The following is a 22,563-nucleotide window of genomic DNA, read 5'->3' as shown; positions in this document are numbered from 1 at the left end:
AAAATTGCTCTTCTTTGGATAGGAGAAACTGGAAAAAGAGGATAGACAAAAAAGAAATTGTGGTAAGAACCAATTCCAGAGAGAGAGGCAATTTGGAATTTACCTATAAGCTTGACTACTGTCTCACAAACACATACACATATGCCTATATATCATCCATATATAAAATATTTATCTAGACAAAGGATGTATAAGTCTATTCAAACTAGCATTTTTCCCCATCTTCCTTCATATGTATGTGATATGTATGTATATGTATATGCCTGTTTGAGTATATATTTGTATGTGTACGCATAAATAGTGTTTTGAATAAGTGCTCACTAGCCTTAATTGACTCTCTTCATATACACTCTCACGCACAGTTACACACTAACACACACATACTTCACTTTATACATGAGCTAGTGGTTTTATGAGTATATTTACAACAGGGTCATATTTTCATATAAGATTGTGGTCTACAGTATGTCTTATGAGATATGGAATTATATTGGTATTGTCTGGAGCATATGAGGTAATATGTTGATCAATTATGGCAAACTGCAGCCTTCTGAACGACATACCTACTTTGAAGAAAATAATGTCCATTAAAAAATATTGTTTTTCATTCCCTTCCCACTTGTTCATTCATACTCTCTCCCTCACTCAAAGGGGTTGTGGAAGCTGGTGTCAAAGGGGAATAACTATCAAATGCCCTACTAATGTGCTTAAGTTATTAATACCTGTTGTGTTGCTACACCAATTAGAAAAATAAAAATATTCACCTTCATCAGTCATCTGTGTAATTTTCAATGTGCTTCAGTGAGAATTTTCAACCATCCAAACATTCAAGATCCTTAAAATGACATATCTACTCAGGACACTACATAAGTGAGCAAAAATTATTGATTTAATGTTCAGTTTCTGTTTCCACCACTTACACTGACTTGTTGCAATAATTCAACAAATGTAGTTACATGTGCATATCACAAAGTATTGTCAGGCATATCGCATAGCATTACCATGCATAGTTATAAATAGAAATTGAACATTAAAATCAATAATAAATGCTTTTTAAAATTTAATTTTTTATATCACAACTTGTGTTTTCACTATCCACCCACCCACCCCACACACACACCAAAAAACAAAAGATTTCTGAAGAAATGAGAAAATTCCATGGAAAGTGGTCAAATTATTGCTTGTTTGTGGAAATCAACTGGTAACTTTTATATGTGGTATTGATGAATAATTTAATATCCTCATAGAATTACTGTTCAGACTATGGAAGACTCTGTTACAGGATATAGCATTTATGAAGAAGCAAAGAGAATTAGAACAAAGTTGAATCTCCTGGTTGAAAGGGTCACCACTGTAGTGACAGATAGGGCCCTTGCAATAGCTTGGCCCAAGACAGGCTTTCTATCCAAATTAAAATGTGAAATAACTTCTTTGAAGTTAATAAACAGTGACTTTGCAATGATTCATTACATAATTCATAAAAAAAAAAATGGTATTTTAAGTTTGTAAATTTTGAGAATGTTATGCATGTAGTTGCTTCCATCATAAATTTTATAAAATGCCAAGTACTTAGCAATCACCATTTTAAAGAGTTCTTAGAAGAACTTGAATCAGAGTGTGGCAATTATGGTTTACTACTATGCAGTTCACCAGCTAAGTAAAATGAAGGTGCTTCACTGCTTTTATAACCTCAGAGAAGAAGTATGCACCTTCTTAGAATTGAGGAATAAATTTGTCCTAAGCTGAAGCAGGATTGCTGGATTTCTGACCTTGCATTTCTCATAAATAACACAAGCCATTTAAATGATCTCAATTTAAAGTTCATTATCATCATCATCATCGTTTAACGTCTGCTTTCCATGCTAGCATGGGTTGGACGATTTGACTGAGGACTGGTGAAACCGGATGGCAACACCAGGCTCTAATCTGATTTGGCAGAGTTTCTACAGCTGGATGCCCTTCCTAACGCCAACCACTCAGAGAGTGTAGTGGGTGCTTTTACGTGTCACCCGCACGAAGGCTAGGTGTAAGCAAAATCAGTTGATTCATGAGATGTACTCTTGTGTCAAAGATTTTGAAGAAAAATAACTTCAAAGTTAGGAGAATCAAGTCAGGACCGGTGACACTTTCCATTTTCCCTCATTAGTCATTTACAGGGAGTCTGTGGATTTAAATGTGTTCAAAAAAGAACTAAATGCCAGATCTAAGGACTTCAAAGTTAAAGAAGCTGAACCCTTCTGGGAATCCATAATGGTAATGTTGAAAAGATAGCATTAAAGAGAACTGTAAATGGAAATAATTGAGCTTCAAATTGATGAATTTCTTTGGCAAAAAGATAGATGTACAATGAGGTTTTATGAAACCCTTTCTGAAGGAAACTACCCCCGAAATGGTATGTTTTTTTTACTATACGATATGCCACCATATTTGATTGTATGTATACATGTGAACAACTTCTAGAATGAAAATAATAAACTTGAAAACTAGGTCAAGATTGACAGACATTTTTGTCTTTACAACGATTTACTTGTTGCAAATATTGCAAAAGTTATAAAACAAAGTACAACAATGCTAAGTTTTTCACTATAATTTGGAAAATATTTCTATTTATGTCAATAACGGATGAATAATAAATGTGATGTTTCCTGTCTGTATTTTGTTAGTGGTTTAATCATTATATATGGTTTAGTTGGACTGTTTTCCTCGTCTGTCTTGCTCATTTTTGTGAGCATTTTGTTCATTATTGTTCACCCAACTTGGTCCTGTCACAGTAATTTGTTTCTCAGTTTCTATTTTTGTAGTTACTCCCCTTTAGTGACATTACCATTTTACCCTGGTACCATAGCTTCGAACAGTTCAACTAGACTACATATAACAATGTATATGTATGTATATTATTATGATATATATGTTTGTATATTATTATGATATATGTATATATTATACACGTGTGTGTGTGTCTGTGTTTGTCCCCCACCTCTGCTTGAAATTGGTTTTGGCATGTTTACATCCCTGTAACTTAGCGGTTTGGCAAAAGAGATTAATAGAAAAAGTACCAGGTTTAATATAAAAAATGAGTACTGGAATTGATCCATTTGTAAGCAACCTTATTTGAATCAGTCATGTTGGTTTCAATGGGAGTCAATTCTTGAAGGGCAGTGTCCCATCATGGCCACAGTCTAATGATTGAAACAAGTGAGGTAAAAAAAAAAAAAACTATATGTCAAAGGAACTAATATAACATCTCTTTCTATCTTTGAGGTAGTGTTAGGAACCAGTACACCATTTCTATGAAAGTGAGAGAGAGAGGGAGAGAGAGACCACATTTCCAATGTCTTTTTATTTAATTTTCTTTTTGTCTTTAACTCTTTGGAGATGAAGCTTAATTATTCAATATTACAGTAAAAAAATCAGAGGTATTTAAAATTTTTATGAGATGCAAATGAAAAAAGAAGTGTTGTCATTCTCAGAATTCTATAAAAATATCTGCCTTTCACTAAAGTAATCAGCATCTTCATTTAATATCCACTTTTCCATACCTGCGTTACCCAGGTTAAAGAGAATAATGAAATTTAAAAACGCCATCTAAATTACACAGGTCTCAACTGCTAGTAGCTGAGATACCAACTTTCTGTATTAATAACTCTCCAACCCATGCCAGCATGGAACAAAGATGTTAAATGAAATGTTAAAAGAAAGTTTTCAACTCATGTATATAAAGTAAATACACATAATTCAAAAACACGTTTTGTGTAGCTTATTTCATAACCAAAACACAGGTACTGATTATTAACAATAAAAGGTCGATTTTGGTGATTCATTTGACAGAGGTAGTAGAGAGCCAATCTAGTGATAAATCTGACCTTGCATCTTGAAAGTTTGCATGAATTCTGGCTCAGTTAAATCTCTTGTGGCTCCAAATGATGTCATCTGTAGTGCAGTGTTGTATCGTCTAATTTTATTTTAAAGTGCTTGGAATCTTGGTTAGTTGATGACAACAGTTTCTTCAATGGCTCTGTAGGTTAGGGATTGCAGGGAGTTTAACCTTTTCACCACTGCAGTACAGTGCAGGTGTTTCTCCAGGCCACTTTTTTGCTTTACAATGTATGCACTCAGTTGTCATTGCACCAGTGGAAACTCTAGTGTCATCTGCATAATGAACTGCTGGATCATAATTGAAAGCTGCTTCATGGAAGATACTTCCTTGAGCTGTTACAACTGCTCTTCATTCTGCAGTGGAGATCCTATTCCTTGTCAGCCGTGCATACTTCTGTTCATCACTTTGAGATGCTCTGGCTTTTGCAGTGCACAGTCTGTTCGTTTCTTGGTATGCTTCCCTTTCTGCAGCTGTCTCTCTTTCCCTGGACAGAGACATTCTTTTGGCTGACCTTGACATTGTAGACAAATTTGACACTTTCCTTCTAGGCATGGTTATATATGTATACAGAAATACATGGGTGCAGAAGATAGTAGACAATGAAAATAACTGGGTAACGGAAATTATATTTCTTAATACAGTGGGCAGAAAGTAAATAAGAAATTTTTACGGAAAATAAAGAACTGTACGAGTTGAAGTGAAATTTGTCACTTAGTGAACCAAGGAGCCAGTGTCGAAGGAACCAAAAAAAGCCATTAACAACAAAAAAAAAACACAAAACCGTTGCAAAAGGAAATAGGAAATTTTTAGGGAAATTAACTAAGTGTATGGATTTAAGTGAAATTTTTGAAGTTACTTCTGTCAGTAAATTACAGACTAACGAAAAAAGAGGTGGGGAGAGCTAGCTAGTTAGACAAATAAGATATAGACAGATAGATACAGTGTGATAGATAGAGATAGAGAGATATAGACATCATTGACGCAAGAAAACTGGAAGTAAATATTTTTTTAAACTTTCAAAGATGTGAATCTAATACAAAATCAATATTTTTTGTTTTTTATGACCAATGGATATGAGAAACCATCAATTTCTGAAAGTTACTTCACAAAGAGTTACCTCCCTTCCCCACGTAACTCCAGACTGGGTGTTAGTCATTATGTGAAAAATTTTAAGAGTCTAAAACTACCCCTAGAACATAAGTAATGTATGTTTCCAGTTATAATTTTTTACACACACAGACAGAACAGGATTTATATTATATATATATATGTGTGTGTGTGTGTATATACACATATATACACACACAAATAGGCTTCTCTCTTATATATAGATATGTTTGAAGGAATCATTCCTTCTTTGTAGCAGAGTGAGACTGATCATTCTGTAAGGGTTAAATGATATACCACTGATATTTTGTGATGTTTTCTGGGTGTTTCTACCCATATCTCTAACCATCTCTTACTCTCCCCTACACTCTCTTCCTTTTCATGTTCTTATACCTTGAGTGTACACTCTGACACCTACATCTTTATTTCTCTTTCCAGTTGCACTCCAACTACACTCACCCACTCTTATATAAGGCGAATCAGCTACACCAGCAACAAACCTTTTCCTTCTCAATACTATCATACTTTAACCTCTCAAAATCTAGCACAAAGCCACTTTCCTTTTTACTATACTTCCACTCACTGAAGGAAGTCCTTTAGTCTTGTGAGTTACATGGGGATCTCACTACTGCTAGTGCTACAAATAAAGAAATCACCCAGTTCACTCTATGAAGTGGTTGGCATTATGAAGGCTTGTGTTGAATATTGGTTTAGTTTTAGTCTAATTATAATTTTTATCTGTTTCCCATAGGCTTAATATTCAACATATTTGCCAAGATTAAGTTGCATATATATTTGTGACAGCGGAAGTATTAATACCAAGGGGAAATATTTATCCCCACTTAAACATGGATGTTCTGTTAAAATAAACTATAGTTTATTTTAGTCTGTTCGAACAAAACATCCATGTTTAAGTGGAGATAAATATTAGCTGTATTATATTTAATATTATTGTGATCCCTTGAGAGTTTAAGTATTTAAGATGTGTGTATGATTTGTAACTGTTGTTGTTTCTTTCCTTGCAGCCTCTGTTACATCCCTTTCCTTTGTTGAGTGTTCTTAGTTAATTCTGCTCTAATAGTAGATGTGTGAATCAGGAGATAATAATCAAATGTATAGGAGTAATCTATAAGACCATCATCTTAAATGTATAAATATTAGATGTATGGATTAAACTTCTCTGTTTCCTTGTCATCCCTCTTTGGATACTTCACCTTTTAATTCAGGGGTGTCAAACTAGTTTGGCTTTGCAATCCAGATTGAAACATAAATTAGATCTTGCAAATTGGTAAGTGGATAATTCACAATTATTCCAGTGAAAGAAAAATAAAACTATTCACAATGTAGGCAGAGGTAAATGAATAATGGGTTCAGCATTCATTATAATAATAAAGAAATAACAAAATATCAGGTGTTAGCCTAAATTTGTTAGCAGAAATCATCATTATCAGTTAACGTCCTTTTTCCATGCTGGCATGGGTTGGATGCTTTGACTAAAAACTGGTAAGCTGGGGAGCTGCACCAGGTTCCAATCTGATTTGACATGGTTTCTATAGCTGGTTGCCCTTCCTAATGCCAACCACTCCAATAGTATAGTGGGTACTTTTTACATGCCACCAGCACAGATGCAACTGACGTGACACTGTCATTGGGCATGACTAAGATCTCACACACACACACACACATATATATATATATATATATAATAATATTAGGGACAAAATCCAAAATTACAGGGAAAAATATACACGCACACACCAGTCATCTCTGACAAGCACAGTTGTAAAATAATCTGATGACCTAATATCCTGTGTAGAATCGATTAGTAAGATCAGTTTTAATGAATCTATAATACTGTATACTTTGATGAATATAAATATGTAAGGTAGTGTCCCAGCATGGCTGCAGTCTAATGACTGATGCAAGTAAAAGATATACACACACACACACATACTCACATATCTAAAACAAGCTTCTCTACAGTTTCCAACTCAGTAACAAGAAACGTATGTTGTTTTTAGATATTTAACTTGGTAAATGCTAGAAATATCAGCTAAATCCTCTTAAATTTCACCCTACTACTTTACAAAGGGCTAGGAAACATTAACCAATAGAGGGTTAGATATATAAAGGGAGGGAAAAAACAGCATAGTCATAGGTTCTATATTTAAAAGATGAGGAATTATGTACATTATTTACATTCGACGGATATTTGTCTTCATCTTGTTTGTTGTTAACACGTTTCAGCTGATATACCCTCCAGCCTTCTTCAGGTGTCTTGGGAAAATTTCAAACCTGGGTTCTCATTTGAGAAGGCTGGAGGATATATCAGCTGAAACATTGTGTTAACAACAAACAAGATGAGGACAGATATCCGTTGGATGTAAATAATGTACATAATTCCTCATCTCTTAAATATAGAACCTATAATTATGCTGTTCCCCGCCTCCTTGTATATCTAACCCTCTATTGGTTAATGTTTCCTAGCCCTTTGTAAAGTAGTAGGGTGAAATTTAAGAGGATTTAGCTGATATTTCTAGCATTTAGCACGTTAATATCTAAAAACAACATAGGTTTCTTGTTACTGAGGTGGAAACTGTGGAGAAGCCTGTTTTAGATATGTGAGTATGTGTGTGTATATATCTTTTACTTGTTTCAGTCATTAAATAATGTAAATAATGAACATAATCCTTGCTTGAGCACCTTTGATCATGTGTCTTCTTGATCATCGCAGACCTGCACTTAACCTACTACAAGACAACAACAGCTAAATTTTACTCACAAAGTATCGGTCCATCTAGGACTAGAGTAAAAGATACTTGTAACATAGGTGTAACATAGGTGTGACGTGGTGATATCAAACATAGAACAATGTGGGTATGAAACAAACTTCGTAATCACAACACCACAGCTGTGTCCATTTCATTCTTGCATCCAGCTGAAAATCCTTGAAAATCTATATAGGAGCCCCCTCAAATAATTCATGTTTCAAAGATAGATTTTTTCTTATTGTTTTACTTGAATTATTTTATTTATCTTGTGATAAATCAAATCAAACTTGTTGAAGTGGCTTCCTTGAAGTTCCCTCACTGGTTTGCGATATGATACATTAGTTCTTGTGGTTGGGCAATTTTTCATTATGATTGAATCTTTCAGCAGCAGGAATACAATCTCTGAACTAAAAGTCAGTTTTTAATTAAATTGATACTTTCTCACCTGTTTGTTCTCCTTCTGCCTTCTCTGTATAGTCTCTCCTCTTTCTTTTTTTCTCCACTCACCTCTACCTCCTCCTCCCACCCCTTTCTCTTTCTCCTTGTCACTCATTCATTCTCTCTCTCTCTCTCAGACACCTGCTCTGTCTCCAGGAGATTAAAAAGGAACTCTTTACCTCATTCAGAGTGAAAAGCCTTGCACCAATATAAATGCTTGACTCTTCAGTTCATCTTATTCCATTCATCGTTGTAATTTATCATGATGATAATAATGACAATGAGAATTATAATAATGATGATGAAGATACTGCTGAAAATAATGAATGTGATGAGGAGAATTGTAACGATGTTGATGATGATTATATTGACAAAGATAATGATGACTATGGGGTTAATAATAATAATAATAATAATAATAATATATATATATATATATATATATATATATATATAAGGATTATAATGAGTCTGACGAACGATGTTGATAATGTCAGTTCACCAAACATCTGTGTCTTTGTGTGTGGTTGTTGTTGCTGTTTTACCTTGTGGAAATTTATTTGCTGATTCAACCTCATTTGCACATTAACAATTTTTCCTTTTTCTCTGCTTCTTCTTCAGCACAACACATCCGGTTGGTTACAACTCGAAAAGCAATGGGTTAACATGACATCCATTCCACTCCTTTATGCTTACATAACACGATATATGGCAGGAACTGACAAACTTCGGTAAGTGTGTTTACTTGTGCCATCTCTTATTCAGAAACAATGAACCCAACTTTGATTGGTAGACTTAATCTGTCAACCAGCTTTAGCATCAACAGCTGGTTTTGTGGGTGCTTTTAGCAGAATCTACACTGTTTCAAGCATACAACCTGAGTCTCCATTTTGTGGACATCTTCTTTATTTCCCAGAAACCAGAAACATCTACTTACAACAGCAAATTGACTTAATTATACCATCACCATCATTATCATCCTTCTATTTTCCATGCTGGCAAGGATTGGATGATTTTACAAGAGTTGGCTAGCCAGATTGCCGCACCAGGCTTCAGTTGTCTGTTTTGGCTTGGTTTCTTCAGCTGGATAACTTTCCTAACAACAACGACTTTACAGTGTGTACTGGGTGTTTTTTACATGACACCAGCAAGGGTGCTTTTTACATGGGACCTGGACAGGTGCCTTTGATGTGGCACCAGCATGGGTGCTGGGTGCTTTTCACATAGCACTGGCACAGGCATAAAAAATAAGACAATAAGAAAATAAGAAATCCCCATTAGTGTTGTCTGTTTAAAAAATGTTTTCATCGTGACTTCAGTGATACTAAAAATTCTATGAACAATTTCTAATGCCTAGTTACTTTCCACCCACCCTGTACATATATATGTGTGTGTATATATATATATATATATATAATATATATATATATATATATATATATATACATATACATACACACACACACATACATACATATACACAAAGGTCTTCTTTCAGTTTCTCTTTACCAAATCCACTTACAAGGCTTTGGTTAGCCCAAGGCTATAGTAGAAGGTACTTGCTCAATGTGGCATGCAGTAGCATTCTTTTAACCCATATGTATTTTCCAAAAGCTTTAAAAGCACAAGGAAGTGCAATATATGAAATACACACACACACACACACACACACACACACTTCTTTTACTTCCATCTACCAAATCCACTCAGAAGACTTTGGTTAGCTAAGAGCTATAGCAAAAGGCACTTGCCCAAAATCACATGGTTTAGAGGCAAACTTTATAACTGGACAACTATGCCTGCTTCTTGTTAGAAACAGTTATTTATACCATCAAGAAAAATACAGCAAATTTCAAAATTATCATTAATTATTTACTTTTAAACTTCACATGTTTTGAAATAACATAAACAACTGTCTCCGCTTTTATCCATACAATCTTCTCTTATTTTCACAAAATCTTATTTTTCCCTTCTAGAATATTAACCCTTGGCAAAAATAGGATGACATTAATCTACCTGAAGAGAAAGCCATCATGACACATCATCATTTCATTGTCATTTAACGGCTGTTTTCCAATCTGGCATGGTTGGACTCCATTAAATTAAAATGAAAGTTATTTCCTAAAATGTGACATGTTGTTTATTAGGTTCATATTTTACTCCAAGAGGGCTTTTTACTGCAATCTCATTCTAGGGTAAGACTAAATGTATAGAAATTCTTAAATAGTATTAATTTTACCCCACTATATTTAGAATATTTCCGTTTAACCTATGCAAATCAAGTTTACTTCATTTCATTCATTTATTCATTTAATGTCTGTTCTTTCATGCTAGCATAGGTTGGAAAAGGTACTTATTTGATGCAGGATTTTAATGACCAGATGCTCTTTCCATTGCCAACCCTTACCTGTTTTTTTTTTTTTATTCTATGGGTTTTTTTAAAAGCACTCATGATAGGCTTCAATACAGTTTCTGTCTACTGAATTCGCACACATAAAGCATTGGTTGGCAGGGCTGCAGAAGATATTTGGTCAAAGTACTTTGCAGTGGAACTGAACCCAAAACCATGTGGTTGAACAGTGAAATCTCTTAGCCACGTTACCATTCCTGTGCTTATTGAATCTGTTAAAATATAAAAATTTCCCTCTCTTCAGTTTTAGAGTTTAGAGAAACCACAAGCAACTAAAAATAATACCATATTCTAGTCAAAGTTACGGGAAATTTGATTACAATATAGAAATTGACTTTGATGAATGAGAAACTTCTTTATTTTTTTCTTTCAAAAATATCTTATACAATCATTGTATTTCTTTACGTTTTCAAATTGTTGATGAACTTTAAGTAATTTTGTGATTTCCATTTTATCTAGACCTAATGCATTTGAGGTTGTTGGAGTCGATGGTGTAACTTCTGGTGTGGTAGTATGTGAAGACACAAGAGCCTTAGCAGAATGGATTCAGTGCATATCTGAAGGAATTAATCACCAATTTCGAAATTTAGTAAGAAAACCTTTTACTGTTTTACAGATTGACAATCTAAAGTAATTTGATGAACTAAAATTAAAAACTTAACTGCAATGAATCAATGCAAGGGTCTTAATGCAACACAAAACACCCTTAAATCACACTCTACTTTCTTAAAAATAAAAGGACACATTAAATAATGTATTCTTATTTATATTGAAAAAAAGACTAGTTATTTATGATTGAAATTTTATTTATCATAGGTCTGCTAGATCAAAACTGGCCTAAACAACAACTTAACTTCAAAGGGAATATATAAATTTAGTATCTTTTAAAGTATATTTGATTTTTTTTTCTGTATTTCATGAAGCATGGAAAAATGTATTATATAAGCCATTCTAGTGTGAAAAAGACATATAAAAAATATAAATTGGAAAGTTGATGATGATACTGGAGAGGTTAAATGTACTTTTATATTCTATATAATAATGGAAATTGAAAGTTCTGCAAATAATTCATTGATTTAGCAATGATGAAATATTCAATACATTGATTATTCCATTCATCTTCTTAATATGTGTTCACCTTCACTGAATGCATTCTTTTGTTAAGTCATATCTTTAAGACTTAAAGTTTTTATCTTTTTTTCAGCATCAGCATCTTTTCCTATCTTTTATTTTCTCCCTTTCTTCACAATATTTTCAGATTTCCAAATGGAACAAAATGTTAATTCCAGAGGAACAGGTGAGTTTTTTTTTTTTTGTTTTTTTTTTAATGGCTGTTACTGAAAGATATGGACAGGGTGCATATTTGCCAACTAGATTAGGGCTAGTTTATTTGAAAATTTCTTATTCTTAACTGAAAAGAGTTATATTTCACAACTTAGTAGAAAAATAGAAGTGATTAGATTTTCACTTTTTCGAAAGCACTCCAATAAAAAAAAAATTATATTCCAAACTTGATTTCAATCTTAATTGAAGCCATTTTACTTTATTTGTCTTGCTAATGCTTTTGAGAAAAGTATATGAATGTTGCAAATTTACTTTTCCCTATACTGTATAAATATGATGCCTTCTGGCTGTGTAAGAAATCAATTTTACAAGGGGACCATTGTATGAGTGTATTGTTTTGTTGAAATATGTATATTGATTATGTGAATGTTAAGATAATGGTCATTTGCAGAATTCAATGGCTGACTCTGTTTAGTTTTATGCTCTAAACAAACTCTTGGGCTTCTATACATTGTACACATTATGAACCATCAATGCTGTGTTCATTGTCCTTTTTTTTTTTACATTAATCTATTTGAAAAGTGGATTAATAAAGTAAAAGTTATTTTTAAAACCTGTTACATTTCTTATTAATCACTAACTCTTGATTTAACAAATATTAAGCGAAAATACTTAATCGTATTTCATTGTTCTTGTCAATGTGTTTCTAAGTTCTGACCCAAGATTATCAGAGTACATATATTCATTTAGTGCTTACAGTATAACTGTTTTCAACCTAAATTTTATCTGCTTATGTTATTGGATTTTGCTTCTATGTTTGGAATTTCATCTCTAATTCTTCAGTAGATTCAACTTAGAGGACTTAGCCATCTCAATACAAAAGTTTCCATGCACACTTCACTTCACTGTTGTGGCCTGGGAAACTAAAGTTAATATGACCTAACCTCTGTGGGACACTTGGCAGCTGACTAAATTCTTTGCTGAACTGATTGTTAACTCGTAATTTTGCTTACAGCATTTCTGTACATAGTTTGCATATGGCTCTAACAAACCAATCATCTACACCTAGATTTTTTTTCCTTTTGTTAGCAACCATTGTACACTAGAGCATGGTACCTGTTGGAGGCCTACTCTAGGTCAACAAATACTAAATAGCATGGCCTAATTTGTGATAAGAACTTCTTTTGTAGTTGCCTCACCAGAACAAGAACACCAGTGGTACCCTATCCAGATGCAAACCCAAAACATATCGCATCTAAGCTAATTTTCTTCCTAATTAATTGTTTCCTGTAACATTATCTGTTGCTTTCATAACTTGGTCCACAAAAAGTATTTAAGTAAACCTTATAAAGACAAAATTTTTAGCAGGAAAGAGCACATGGTTTTGTTGCCATCAGGGACATAATCCTGCTCAATATGCAGCAAAGGTGTAAGCAAGAACTCTGTAATACATTTCCATTATAAACAATATATATATAAAAGAGTTGCACTGGGATTACTGACAGGCTGTCAGAATTTTGTGTGTAACAAATGCACAGAAGTTGTTTGTAGTAAAAATAGCCATGAAATAAATTGCAAATTCTCAACTGGCTCCCTGGAAGAAAATGTTAGTTTCTGTTACCTAAATGACCTTGTCAGCAGTGCAAGAAGCTCTTTCAAAAGCATAGTAACTAGCATGAGAACAAGGAGGGAAAAGTTCAGAGAGCTTTTACTGCTACTGACAACAGAGGGATTTAGGTTTTCTCTCTCAGTGAAGTCTGAATTATACATTGTTTGTGTACTAAATTGTGATGTTCATGATAGTGAAGCACAGACTGTGAAAGCTGGAAAGTCATGTGCATACTCTGATGGGTGTGTATTGCTAATGTGAATGAATGATAGTATAGGTGAGCTGAAAGAAAAACTGGGTTTAGCTACAATTTGCAGTTAGAGTGCAAGTCAGAAGACTGCACTGGTGCAAACACGTGATGCATATGGATGACAGTTAAGTAAAGAGAAGGACCTGCAGAAGAAGAAGAGGAAGAAGCTCGAGAAAGACATAGGAAGAAGTGGTGAAAGCTGATCTCGGGAGGTTGAACTTCACTAAGGAAATGACTAAGCACCATTTGCAACATGTAGCAAGATGCTTGAAGAAAACCTATACAATCAATTTAAAACTGATGTAAGTGTGATAGAAGTGATGGTACTTTTTGGATTTACCATCAGAGTTCAATATAAATTTTAGCATCTGTTATATAAATTTCACTAAGGTTAAAGAGTAGAGGGGCCTAAGCAAAATATAGGCACTTCAACAACTCATTCTCCTAAGATATAGATAAATAACTGCTGCATATTTTTGAGTTCTGAAGTATACTATATTTTTGCTTCTTGTTTTTTATCATTAATTTGCAGATATTCCATGTTTGTTGGTGTTTTGAAAAAGTTCAGGTCAACCGACAATGCCAAGCTTGGAGAGCAAAATTTCTTGCATTAAAAGGAAGTGAAATATTCTTGTTTGATACTCCTCCTGTAAGTTTTAATACAACTTTCTTGTTTACAGTGTAGAAATATTACCAATATTTTTTGCCATATATACGTTCTCTGTTCATTGTTATTTCATTAAAGTATAATTTCTTCTATGTCCTGTCTACGTCTGAGCACTTATTGCTTGCATCTCCATCTAGATTAGAACAACAATATGTAGTTATGTACTCCTTACATAAAAATACATTTACATAAAAATACTTGTAGTTGTGAATCCCTTAAATTCATATGTAGTTCTGTACTGCTTACATTGCCATCTACAGAACACCACCTGAGCACTGTGAACCCTTAACTTGCAAAATATCTTCTGTTGTTGTTTAACTCCAGGTTAGTCTTCATCAAGTAGATCTAGAAGCAAAAGCATTCCAGCCACAAACATCTCATCTTTTTTTTTTTTTTTCATCATTGTCTTGAACTACATTGTTTACGATGTGCCTTTCCACTTACTTTTGAAGAAAGAAGGGTGGGATGTATTGAAGATTTGGCTGCTATTTTTAACACTCTGAGCAATGTTATAAAGGCCCTCACCTCTTCCAACTCATTATCATCATGATTTTTTTTTATCTGTTTTACCATGCTGTCATAGGTTGAATGAGTTTCACAGTATCTCATCCTTGGTTAGAGTCCTTTATAATCTGGCACACTCAGTAACAGAGAAAAACCACTTGTCTTTGTCGTTGTGTATCTTATGTTATTTTTTGTTTGATTGATTTTTTTTTTAATGGCTTTTATAGCTGATTGCTCTTCCTAGCACCAACCACTTTATAGCATGGGTGCTTGTCATGCCACCAGCACTAGAAAGATTGGCCCTTAAAATTCCCTGTTGACAATTGGGGTTTCACACCTAAGCTCCTTCCGGGCTAACTTATTTTATGGCCTGACCTAAAAATCACCTAACCCATATCATATCATATTATACTAGATTCAGTGTCTGTTTTCTTTAATTGCCTAGTTCTACAGCAGTACATCAGACAACAAATGACATGAACCATAGTGTTTAATACGTTTGTTAGATAAAAATATATCCTTCAGCTATATTTGCTCATCAAAGACATTGCTTCAAGTAACAGTCATTTATTTCTTGTGATATATTATACAGACACAAAGAATATGACATCATTAGCAAAAAAAAAAAGTAAATAATAATGATAATAATAATAATAATAATTTAAAAGAAACCTCAAATTCCTGATTGCTTCCTTTTTCTTACTGCAGTTTTCTTTTATTTTCTAAATGTTGTTATTGGAATTGTGTGAAAAGGTTTATGATATACTTTTATGTTTCATATTATTTTCTTAATATAAATATTTTGACATAAAACTTGGATGTGTTTATTCAGTGCAATTTTATTTTCTCATTAAAAAAAAATCACTAAAAAGCTTTAAAGATATTTCTAGTTAGTTGGGTTTGTGTAACTAAAGCAAAAAAGTAATACAAAAATAGAAAAAACAAAGATGTTAATGATGAAGAAAATAAAAGGGTAATAAAAGTATGTTTATGATTAAGAAAAACTCCTTAAAATCTAGAATAGAAGCAAATTTTCAAACGTTAATGGTAACTAATTAGTGATTGGTTATCTTCTTAATAAGTATCAACACATTTATGTAGACATCATAATTATCTTTAATAACACCAGCACCATCATCATCATCACCACCACCCCATCATCATCTTCATTTTAATAATTCAGTTAAGGAACTTCCAGGAGGTTATTCAAACTATTTGAAATAGCAGCCAGATTCCCCTCAAATACCACCTTACAATCTTCTTTATTTTAAAAAAAAAAACAGGATAGATTGAATAATGTAGTTCTAGTCATACTATGTCTAATAAAGAAAAGATAATATCATAGCCAAAACACCTTTGATCATATGTCTGCTCAATCAGGACTGACTTGAAGGTTATGTCTATCTATTTTTCTTTATTTCTTTCTTTCTTTCTTTCTTTCTTTCTTTCTTACTTTTCTTCATTCCTTCTTTCTTTCCTTCCTTCCCAGATCAGTACAACCTTTCTATGCCAGATGTCTTCATCTTCCATAGCAGTCTTCATATCCTCCACCTGATATCCTGCATCCCACACAAGTTGATTAATATATGCTCTTCTTGGTCTGCTTGTACCAGAATCTCCATGCATGGGTTTGCTGAGGAGGAGTTCATTGGATATTTGATCCTTGCTCCTGCATAATGTCTTCTTCTTCTGATTACCGAGATGATGGTGGGAAGATTGCCATGCAGTCACTGCTTCCTGGAGCATTGCTGCCAAGAAAAGTTGAGAAGTGCACAAAGCAGTCTTGTGTACCATCAAGCTTCTTTACAAGTCTCTTGTTGAGTGTTCAGGCTGAAGAGCCATAGAGAAGCACTGAGTCAAAGACTACTTTGAAGAAACCCCTCTTCATGTTGTCGAGAAGTGGGGACTTCCATATAATTCTAGGGAATTCCATACTTTTGCAAACCCTGCTTGGACATCCTTTTCTGCTGAGGCAACGTTACTTTTGTGAAGCTAAACATCATCACTTTAACCTTTTGATACCAACCCAGCTGAAACCACCTTTGGCTCTGTAGTACAAATGTTTTGTTTTCAAAAGTTCTGAATTAAAATCTTCCACCAAACCTTAGTCACAATTTATGTTCCTAACACTAGCTTAATAATAACTAAGTTATTTTACTAAATTTTTTTGTTATATTTAAAATTGATTGAAAGAAGCTCAGAACATCTCAACAGAAATATGGTAACAAAAGGATTAAGCTCTTATCTTTTACTTATTTTAGTCATTAGATTGTGGCCATGCTGGGGCACCACCTTGAAATTTTAGTCTGGTACTTACTTTATTGGTCTCTTACAGGGGCGTAAATACACCAACACCAGTTGTGAAGCAGTGGCGGAGGACAAACAGACACAACAATAACAACACACCATCATCATCATTATTTAACGTCCATTATCCATGCTGGCATATATATACAATGGGCCTCTTTCCATCTCCATCTATCAGATCCACTCACAAAGCTTTGGTCAGCCTGAGGCTATAGAAGACACTTGCCCTAGGTTCCATGCTATGGTACTGAACCCAAAACCCTGTGGTTGGGAAGCAAGCTTCTTACCACACAGCCATGCCTACACCTATTAATGTCCATTTTTCCATGCTGGCATGAGTTGCTTAGATGAACTGCAACTTGGCAAGCTCTCCACCACCTTCATCCTACTTCATTTCTTCTTAGATATCATTACCTCTTCCCATTCTTTCCTTAGATTCACTCATATCAAAGACAAACAGCATGTAAACAACATACCTTATGTCTAATGAGATCTATTAATCCTGCAACACCATGGACCTGCACTAGCAAGTCTTGCTTCATTCAAATTGGCAGCAGCAGCAGCAGCAGCAGCTGTCATATGTGAAGGACTGTCTCAGCTGCAGCAACTGTATTTGAAAATATTATCTGACAATCCCGTTTTTGTTTCCTTTTTTGCAAGTGTACTTCTTCTGCAGCAGCAAGTCTCCAGTTTCCCCTCTTTTAAACATACCATAATATTTAGACTAAAAATGAATAAAATTTAGAAAAGAATATCATTGTTTGAGATAATACTCTTTGAAATATATTTATGTAAGACATTGTGTTAAAAAAAAAAAACTCCTTTCCTAAATAATATTTTCCTTCTGCTTTTCACAGGAATAATTCTCCAAGATTTGTCTGTTGATGTGCCTCTATTATTACATTTTCTTTCAGGCTGATCTGCGAGACTGGAATCAATGTGAACGTGTGTCAAAGGTTTATGAATCAATGTTCAAGATTCTCAAGGTCAGTGAAGACTCTATGTGTGTGTACTTACAGCAAAGTGTACTTAAAAAGATTAATTGAACATTTCTTTCTATCACTTAAGTAATAGAATATGCATCAAATTATATGTGTGTGTGTATATATATATATATATAGTCAACAGGCAAGATCCAGAGATTCTCAGTATAGAAGACAAATGATTTAAACTTGGACTCCAATGTCTTTACAGGGGATCAATTCCATGGGGTAAGGAATTGCTATAAGAGGGATCAAGTTTAGCAGATATGAAGGCAATTATGTGGATAAACAAATTAGACATATTAAATATAACAGTTTGCCTATGAAATACAAAATATGTATATATGTAAACATGAAAAATGAGAGAAAGCAAAATGTGAAGACTTTTAGACGATGAATATTTAAGTATAAATATATAGACATTTATATTAATAGATCCAACTTACACAGAGTACAAACAACAGAGAAAATTAAAGGTGTTATAAGTCCAAAAGCTGTTTTGGGGGTGAGGGGGTGGTCTCGGAGATCCGTCATAATCTTGGTAGATGTAGTTCATCACAATATGCAGACTGTGGAATAAATGATTATCAGATGGGACAATGTCCAGTGAATATGGTGGATGGGGCATCATTTCTCATTCAAACTGCTCCAGCCTTTGGAATGTCATCTTCACTGTATGTGGCCGAGACTTGCCTTGATGGAAGAACACCTTCCATAAACATACAGATTGTCTGTATGTTTATGGACATCACCTTAAGTATATATAAATGACTATAGGTGAAGGGGTATTTTTGTAACTTCAAAGTGTTGCTGTAAGTTTGCTATAGGAGACATCACTAAAAAAAAAAAACAGACATTGCTCTAATCCTATATTTCTCTCCTATTTTTTCATAGGACACAGAGTTAACTGATGACCGCCAACATTGCTTTATCATCCAGACTGGAAGTGGTAGTAGTATTTATCTTAGTTTGGAAAGTCGTTCTGAAGTGCTGCAATTAGAAAAAGCTTGGTACCGGACCAATCATCATGCTGTGAGCCTACTAAAGGTTACCATCGTATTTTATTTAAATATTAATGTTTCATTACCGAATGTAAAAACTGGCTCTTTGGATTTGCTCATTCCAGGTTTTTGGCAACAGACACACATGCACATGCATGTATGCACACACACACACTTACATTCACACATATACACACTCATACATCCTCATAAACACACATTTTCACTGTCCAATATATACTTACCTGATGTGTCATGCACATAAATACACACCATACACACACCATTCATATATATATATATATATATATATATAGAGAGAGAGAGAGAGTTATTAATATTTCTAAGTCTCTCTAAAGGAGACTACGGCAGCGGTACTGGAAATTAATAGTTATCGCCAAGCCAACATGGCAGTCCCAAAATTAGGACGAAAGCTGCCGTGAATTAGCTCCAAGAAGCCATCGCCTCTAGCTAGCTATGTGACACACGAAACCTGTGTCCTTTATATATATATATATATATTGGCATTAGGAAGGCTATCCAGATACAGAAGCTATGTCTAAGTTGACACAGGAGCCTAACAGAGCCCTGAAGCTCATTGGATCCTGTCAAACTGTCCAGCCTATGCTGGTATACAAAACAGTTAAATAAGGATGGTATATTCATTTCATACCTATTTAAAGTCCATTTTCTATGCTGACATGGATTGGATGTTTTGACAGTATCTGACACATTTTAAGGATTGTGCTGTGTTCCAATGTCAGTTTTGGCATGGATTCTATATTTGGATCCCATTCCTCATGCCAACCACTTTAAAGAGTGCACTGGTGCTTTTTATTCATGACATCAGCACCAGTGAGGTTATCATGTAGCTTGCAAGACTAAGATCCTCTTCGACTGAATAAGACTAGAGTAGAGAGGAAGATGGTTTTATGCTAGATGATGAGAGCTTAAACTATAAACTTTATTTAAATATTTGGTTGTGCATGGAGAAGTTTTACACCAACTATAACATTATATATCCTCCTGTCTCTATTGTCACCCTCTGTTTTTTGTCTCTATATGCAAATTTTATTTGTATTACTTCCAGAGTAAAACATTTGGCTGTACTTGGAGGAGTTGTCTATCAGGGTTAACATTAGATATCCATGTTGGTTTTTCCCTATACGACAGTGAAACACGGGTAAGTGAAGTTTGTTTCACTCAGAATATTTAAACTCTGGGGCAATTGGCTTGCTAATAAGAGCATGCCTCATTGTTATTATTGTTGTCATAGGTGTTGTAGTAAAGTTATCTTTGTTGATGTTACTGATGTTTTTGTGTTGTTATTTAGCACCAATTCAGCTCTGATTGAGCTGATCTTTGATCAAAGATGTTTCAGCCCTGACCATCCAGTCCTCTCCTCAGATAGTGTGGTAGCCAAGACTATACTGACAAATATTCTTTTCTTAAGATTGGTTATTCTGATTATTTCTTTTAGGCTGAGGACTGCATAGATATTCTTTTGTTGATGTTACTAGTTGTGTAACCTCTGATCAAGGAGATCTATGCCACATAGATATCCAATCAAATAACTATCATATTATGTTGCATACAACTCGAATTGTTCAGACCAAAATTTACAAAAAAAAAAAAAAAAAAAAAAAAAGATAGGTTGGCTTACACACCAAGATGACTTTGGAGGACCAAAAGTTCCATGTAAAATGCAGCTGGATTTGCAAAGATGTTTGAATGTTTATACTACATGTTTACACTATACACTTTGAGTTAGATACTGGAAAATACAATAGGATGATCTTCAATCCATAGATCCAAATATATTATGTCAGCTCTTAGTTGATGTACATTCTGACATTCACTGAACTGCAGTCTTCTGTGGTTGACATGTTATGTTTTCTTCACTGTCCAATATATTTCTACACTCCTGTTGTTTTGTTCAGCTGCAAGATCACTCCTATGATAAAAGGTATGCCAATTATGACCAACCTGTCTTTTCAGATATAGAATATCTAGGACTACACTATCCAACATATTGTTTTGTAAGATGATAAAGTATGGACCTGGCATGGCTAGTTAAAAAGTTCACTTCTCAATCATGAAGTCATTAGTCTGATGTCACTGCATGGCATTTTTGCTTGTGTCATTTACCATAGGTTCCTCACCTTGACCTGTAAGCTGTGTGCATAAATGAAAGCTGTGCAGAAGCCTGTCAGGTAGATTGTACCAGTGATTCAAAAGTCCAGCCTTGTCTCATGCTGGTTCTGTTTGAAAATTACATTAATGGTACACACTTTTGGAGAATACTAAGCTACCTAAAAGGTAATTCACTGAGCAGGAAGTTCAGGTGCTCAAATAACTGAGTGCTCATCATCAAAACTGTTGGAGATCCATTTATGATATGAAATAAATTTAGCTGCTGTTTTTAGTAAATGGAGTGACTCTATGTTAGCTCTCTCTCTCTCTCTCTCATTAAGAACTACATTAAGGGTACACGTGTCTGTGGAGTGCTCAGCCACTTGCTCATTAATTTTACAAGCAGACTGCTCTGTTGATCAGATCAATTGGAACTCTCATCATCATAACCAATGGAGTGCTAGTTGTTTGTTACTTTTGGATGTTCCTTCTACTGCAAACCTCTTTTACTGTTAAGAAGTGGATCCTGGTTCTAGCCTCATAGACTGAGGCAGTCAGTCGTGTGTCTTTCTTGTGCAGAAACATTAGTTAACTTCTGTGATTATACATCCGTTTGGGAAAGTAACTCTAAATATTCTTTAATATTTGTGACACTTGATGAATATAAAGCATTATTATAATTATTTAAATCTGATTCTGTGTGTGTATATGTGTGTGCATGTGCATGGGTCTGTCTATATAGGTATGTACCTGTGCGCTTGTGGACGTGTGTGATGGAGGATAAATCTTGTACATATGTATGAACTATTTTGTTTATGTATGTATGTGTGTGTATATATGTTGTGAACATGGCTATCACATGGTTTTGTGTTCAGTCCTACTATGTGATACCTTGGGAGAAGTGTCTTCTAATATAGCCCCAGGCCAACTAATGCCTTATGAGGAACTTTTGTTGATGAAAAATATGCAGAAGCCTGTTGCACACACGTGTGTATGTGTGTGTGTCTTCATGTCCCCCCCTCCTCCGCTGCTTGACAGCCAGTATTGGTTTGTTTACACCCCCATAACTTAGCAGGTCCACAAAACAGACTAATAGAAAATGTACCAGACTTCAAAAATAAGAACTGGGCTTGGTTTGTTCCTCTACGCCCTTCAAAATGGTGCCCCAGCATGGCCAGAGTCGAATGACTGAAACTAAGTAAAAGAGTAAAAGAGTATACAC

The 22,563-nt window shown here is 34.4% G+C and overlaps 1 protein-coding gene across 1 annotated transcript in view; it reads left to right on the top strand.

The window, feature by feature from the left end:
- Positions 1–22,563, top strand: part of LOC106871865 (gamma-1-syntrophin) — a 114,559-nt gene that overhangs the window by 86,571 nt on the left and 5,425 nt on the right. Inside the window, exons 11-17 of the mRNA XM_014918600.1 lie at positions 8,815–8,924; positions 11,063–11,192; positions 11,862–11,900; positions 14,279–14,395; positions 18,139–18,210; positions 19,102–19,254; positions 20,299–20,391. Coding sequence (XP_014774086.1) covers positions 8,815–8,924; positions 11,063–11,192; positions 11,862–11,900; positions 14,279–14,395; positions 18,139–18,210; positions 19,102–19,254; positions 20,299–20,391 — 714 coding nt within the window. The remainder of the gene's footprint in view (positions 1–8,814; positions 8,925–11,062; positions 11,193–11,861; positions 11,901–14,278; positions 14,396–18,138; positions 18,211–19,101; positions 19,255–20,298; positions 20,392–22,563) is intronic.

Source organism: Octopus bimaculoides, chromosome 10 (genome assembly GCF_001194135.2).
Source record: "Octopus bimaculoides isolate UCB-OBI-ISO-001 chromosome 10, ASM119413v2, whole genome shotgun sequence".
NCBI classification, from domain to species: Eukaryota; Metazoa; Mollusca; class Cephalopoda; order Octopoda; family Octopodidae; genus Octopus; species Octopus bimaculoides.
The sequence above is the reverse complement of the archived record's forward strand: the minus strand, read 5'-3'. Positions and strand labels throughout refer to the sequence as shown.